At 49.5% G+C, this 6000-nt stretch overlaps 1 protein-coding gene across 1 annotated transcript in view; it reads right to left on the minus strand.

Annotated features, from left to right (window-relative positions):
* Nucleotides 1–3358, minus strand: part of PAMR1 (peptidase domain containing associated with muscle regeneration 1) — a 77511-nt gene extending 74153 nt beyond the window's left edge. The window contains 1 exon segment of the mRNA NM_001015591.1: nt 3221–3358. Coding sequence (NP_001015591.1) covers nt 3221–3293 — 73 coding nt within the window. The 5' untranslated portion in view covers nt 3294–3358.
* Between the last annotated feature and the right edge of the window lie 2642 nt (nt 3359–6000).

The following is a 6000-nucleotide window of genomic DNA, read 5'->3' on the forward strand; positions in this document are numbered from 1 at the left end:
CATAAATGGAATCATACAGTATTTATCTTTTTGTGTCTGGCTTCTTTCACATCATGTTTTCAAGGCTCATCCACGTTGAGAACTTCACTCCTTTTTAAGGCTGAATAGTATTCCGTTGTGTGTATAGACCCACATTCTGTTTACCCATACGTGGGTTGTTTCTCCCTTTTGGCTGCTGGCAATAGCGCTGCAGTGGACACGAGTGTATGAATATTTGCTGGAGTTTCCGCTTTCATTTATTTTGTGTCTATTCCCAGAGGTGGAATTGCTATATCAAATGTTTCACTTTTCCAGGAACCTTGCCTAATGTATCTTTGAATAGGTCACAGACCCTCTCTAAACCCCATCTGGGAAATAACAGCACCTACCCTGCTTCGGTTTAAGCACTGAGCCCATCATAAATGCTCAGAGGTTTACTCCCCTCGCTCTCTGCCTTTTAAGGTACTCTGACTAAATGATCTCTCCAGTCACTCCTAGCTCCTGAAACCCATGATCCCACCATCAAATTATTTCCCTGTTGGAAAAGCTAGGAATTCTCAGAGTATATATCAAGAGAAAACCCTCTTCATAGTCCCCACAAAAATCTAGCTCTGCCAAGAAGGCCCAATTTTCATAGCTCTCTCCTTGGAATTTGCTAACACATCCCATTATAAACCAACATCTAATTTTTCTTGCCACTCCTTCCCCCTTGCTTTCTTTCCACATTCCCTCTCTCCACTGTTGCTCCTGCCCACTGCATATCTGGGCTTCAAATTATCCTCCCCGGTTGCCTGGATGCTCGCTCCCCACCAGCTAATGTCTGTTGGAAGCAACACTTGTGAAGTTATTCATGTGAAAGCTTCATTCCCCAGAGTCACATCTTTTCAATGAGTTGTTCCTTTTAGGCTGGATCCTGCTGGCAGAGCGACTGCTGTTTGGTGAAGTCAGTGGAATTGGGTTTCTCCCCTCACATGCTGTTTGTGTTGGGTTATCACTTGGCCTGATGTTTGGATTCTCATCCTCAGACACGTGTCCCGAGTCGATGAGCAACAACCGTCTGCCGTGCCATCCCAGTGGGTGTTTACATCTCATCAAATGCTCTTTTTAGAAAAGTAATTAGAGGAAATATGCTGCTAAGCTTTCCTTGACGGGGGCCAGATTCAGAATTCCAGCAGGGAGTGGACTCACTCGCTCACAACTTGAAATATTTTCCTTCTCCACTCCATCCCTCTGTGCTCCCTTTAAACGTGAATGTTTGACAGACAATGAAATAGCCTTGCTCTCCAGCTCAGTCAGCAGCTTGGCTGCCCAGACGCCATGCACATTCCCTGAAGCTCTTCTTTTCTGTTTGGCTTTTTTTGTTGTTGTTGGTTTTGTTTTGGTCTCTAAGTCGCGTCTGACTCTTTATGACCCCATAGACTGTAGCCCGCCAGGCTCCTCTGTCCATGGAATTCACCAGGCAAGACTACCGGACTGGGTTGCCATTTCCTTCTCCAGAGGATCTCCCCCACCCAAGGACTGAACCCCTGTCTCCTGCATTGGCAGGCGATTCTTTACCAGAGTCAGCTTTCTTTCCTGAGTAAAAGGTATAAGAGATTCTCAGGTCAGGGATAAACGGGTTTTTCAGATCCTGGGCAAGGAAAAAGGGGCAGCTGAGCTTTAGTTTTCAGCTTTTATGGGTTTCAGCCATCTCACCTGCCACGTTAGAAAAAGAGATGCGGGGACAAGAAAACTACACGTGGGAGCCCTGGCACTATAGGAGGAAGCCGGCTCCTCTGGAGCTGGGCTTGGGCCACTGTGCCCTGGAAGGTCGGCTCCAAAAGGCAGAGGTGGAACAGGGACATGTCTCAAGGAAAAGCCACCAACTAAACCCCAGGCAAGAGGCTGGGTTAAAGGATTATCAGACTCCACCCTCCCGGGCTCCTTCTCCCTACATTATTGGGCTGTTTCAGACACCAATAAGGCAAAATTCAAATGAAACACTCTTCAGCTTGAGAGTAAATCACCAAGGAAGATTTCACTTGGGGCTGGCAGGTAGATGGAAAGTATTGACTAAAGTGGGCGGGGGTGCTTTTCATGTATCTCGGTTTTTGTTCACCATGAAGCGACATGTGCCAAGGTCCGGCTTCCCTTCTACAGTAGCTGATGGCTTTCTACACCCTCACCACCCAACTTCCTCTGTTTCATTGTTGGGCACTTGCCAGCTCCATGCAGCAACGAAGCAGCCACTTCTTAAGTAAAGCAAAGGTGTCAGGTCACCAGCACAGGTGTCAGGTAACCCCCACAGTGGGGAGTAACAAAGGCTTATGCACTCCCTGCTCCTTCACAAAGCTGCCCTATTTTATCACCTGTGCATCTTACCTCTTGAGGTCTCACCTTGCCTCCTGACACCTGGCCTCTCTAGCCATAGAGGGACAGATGCTCCTAAGAAGTCCTCCTTCCCTGCTTGCCCAGGAGCAGTCACAGGACAAGCCTGCTCTCCCCTTGCTTCTGCTGGCTCAAGAGGCTCCCAAGAGCTCTGTCTGGGTCTTGTTTCAACCTCACTTGCCCCAGAAGCCTATCTGACGTGGGGTTTGTGGCTCAGAAAATGACATGTGAAAAACACAGAAGCCACAGCTCTTTCTAAATAAACTCTGCGCATCCCCCAAATCAACTTGCACTCTTCACCCTGGCTTTTTCTTCTTCTTTCTCATCCTTATCGGAAAGGAAGTGTATATATGCTGAGTGAGCACCTCTCCCTTGCTGGGAATCTGTTCTGAACGGTTGTGGTGTGAGATTTCCTCAACCAGATGCTCAGGACAAATACCCTCGCTGTAAGCCCTGCTCTTATTCACCTCTTTCCTCCCAGCTCACCTGGGAGGGGGCTTTTTCCAGGTAGATATTTGGCTTTTGCATGTCAGAGAGGGCACCTGAGCCTGAGTAGAACCCCGGCGATAATTTTGTGCTTTAAAAAGCTTAAGAAAAAAAAAAAAAAAAAGGCACATAAAACTGAAGCTGGTACGTTTCCTGAGGGAGTTCAGTCCCGCAAGTTGCGATGGCAGAAAAACGGTGTCACGTTCTTAGAAAGAGGGACACTTCAGCACCACCAGCCAAACCCCCAAGATTCCCACTAGAAGAAAGCTCACCACCACCACCCACAGACACACAGCACCCTCTCTTGGGACACCTCGCTCCTGCCCCCTAACTAACCCCAGGAGACAAAAGTCCCCTCCTGGGGGGTCCTGAATGCGACCCACAGTACCTCTTGGCAAGGACGAGATGAGAAGGAGCTGCAGGAAAGCAAGCCCCAGCTGCGGCCACCAGCCCAGCTCCATCGTTCCCGCGGCGGTGCCCGGAGTGACTGCTGGGGAGGGACCGAGGGAGGCCGGCGGGCAGGCGGCTCCTACGCGGACCTCCCCAAGCCCCAGCTGAGCGGGAGCTCGGGTTTCAGCTCGCCAGGCTCTCCCATCCTCATCCGAGGGGAACCACCTTCAGCCGGCGCGACGTCAGCCCAAACCTCTCCTCTCCGCGGCCGCCTTAACCCTTGCGGAGCCCGGGGAGGTGTGGCCACGAGGGGAGGCCCCGGGCTGTGGCTGGAAAGGAAGCTGCGGGGCACGGAGGCCCGCCCAGGTCCGGCTGGGCTCCCCGAGGCGGTGAGGGCAGGGGAGAAGCCAGCAGGACCCTGAATTGGGGGCGGAGGTAGCCGGGGCTGGGCCCCCTGTCCCCCCACCGCAGGTGAGGTCTGAAGCCCCACCCCCACCTCCAGCCCGGATGGGAGGTCTAGTGGGTGCTTTGACTGCACACACTGAGTCCGCCAGATTAAACGCCTGGCCTTGGGGGAGGGGGTGAGCTGGAGATGGGGGGAGAAAAGCGGTCAACCCGCCTCCCCCCTCCACCTGTATCCCCAGTCTCCTTCCTGCCCAGCGTTTGCTCCCAGCGCTCACAGTCTGCAAACCTTATCCTTTGCCTCTATAGGCTGCTGGGGGTATTCTGCATGGTCCCACAGTACCCCTTATGGTGAGTTCAGCAGCTTAAAGAGCTCCTGCCCACATGCCAGGCAGGGTACTGGGCTCAGGGATAAAAGAACACACAGGCATTGTCCCGGTAGTGAGGGCATTCAGTCTAGGTATGGAGATAGCAAATGAGATGTTGAAGGGAAGACGAAGGATGTGTTACAAGATAACAGCTGACATTCTTGATCAATTTCTCTGTGCCAGGCAACTGAGTACCATACATGTATCAACTCATTTATTCCTCATAATACATCTGTCATCTCAGTCTTACAGAGAGAAATACTGAGGCATGAGAATTCAATAGCTCATCCAAGTAAATGGCAGAGCCAGGCTTGAACCCAAGCAGCTTGCGTCCAGAAGCTACAATCCCAGACAGCAGGCACACTGCTTCTTAAAATTCTGTGTATGCAGTGTTTTATTTAGCCATTATAGTCACCGTGTACAGTAGATGGCACTGTCCCCGTAGTATGGATGCTGAAACCAACACTCAGAGATGAAATGACTTGTTCAAGGTCACTTGGCTGGAACTGTCAGAGTAGGACTGACACCCAGGTCTAACTCAGAGAAGCACTGGGGTTTCAGGACGTGCTTGATCTCAGTTTGTCAGGTCAGATGAAGAACCGAGGTTGGAAGGAGTGATCATTCGGGCCTACAGCACTGGGAGGCTTCCCAGAACTGGGGAAGCTTGAGCTGGGACCTGAGAGAGGCAGGATCTCAATCCATGGAGGGAGTGGGAAGGTCTTTCTAAGAAAAAGGGCTGAGTTCATCTAGTGCCACTGGGAAATAAATGACTATTTACATGTTTAATTAAAGGATACTTTATCCTTTTATCCTTTAATTATCCTTCCTTCAAAGGATCCATGGCAATGTAAACCATTAAAATGAATTTTAGACACACACACATGCACACACATATATATATGGAATCTAGAAAGATGGTGCTGATGACCTATTTGCAGGGCAGTAATGAAGACATGATGAAGACCCTGATGCTGGGAGGGATTGGAGGCAGGAGGAGAAGGGGACGACAGAGGATGAGATGGCTGGATGGCATCACCGACTCGATGGACATGAGTTTGAGTAAACTCTGGGAGTTGGTGATGGACAGGGAGGCCTGGCGCGCTGCAATTCATGGGGTTGCAAGGAGTCGGACACGACTGAGCAACTGAACTGAACTGAACTGAATGGAGACATACAAAACAGACTTATGAACACAGTGAAGAAGAGGGTGGGTCAAATAGAGCAAGTAGCTTTGAAACATATACAATTCCATATGTAAAATAGACGGCTGGAATTTGCTATATGATGCAGGGAGCTCAAACCCAATGCTCTGTGACAACCTAGAGGGTTGGGATCAGGTGGGAGGTGGGAGGGCAGTTCAAGAGGGAGGGGACATATGTATCCCTATGGCTGATTCAGGCTGATGTATAGCAGAAACCAACACAATATTATAAAGCAATTATGCTCCAACTAAAAATAAATAAATTTTTAAAAAATGAATTTTAGGGACTTCCCTGGTGGCCCAGTGGCTAAGACTCCAAGCTTTCAACGCAGGGGGCCTGGGCTTGATCCCTGGTCAGGGAACTAGCTTCAACTAAGAGTTCAAATGCCCACAACTAGAGATCCCACATGCCACAACTAAGACCTCGTGCAGTCAAATAAATAAAATAAACAAATATTAAAATGACTTTTAAACAGTTTTGAGATTATACACACACACACATATATATAATCTCATTGGAAAAGACCCTGATGCTGGGAAAGATTGAAGGCGGGAGGAGAAGGGGATGCCAGAGGATGAGATAGCTGGATGGCATCACCAACAGGGTGGACATAAGTTTGAGTAAGCTCCAGGAGTTTCTGATGGACAAGGAAGCCTTGCGTGCTGTGGTCCATGGGGTCGCAAAGAGTCAGACACGACTGAGCAACTGAACTGACTGATACAAACACACACACACACATATCTCAGAACAAAAGCCAACTCAAGAGGATAAACACTCTGTACAGTTTGGAGACAGAAGGTAAAGAG

The sequence above is a fragment of the Bos taurus genome, chromosome 15, assembly GCF_002263795.3.
Source record: "Bos taurus isolate L1 Dominette 01449 registration number 42190680 breed Hereford chromosome 15, ARS-UCD2.0, whole genome shotgun sequence".
Lineage (NCBI taxonomy): Eukaryota > Metazoa > Chordata > Mammalia > Artiodactyla > Bovidae > Bos > Bos taurus.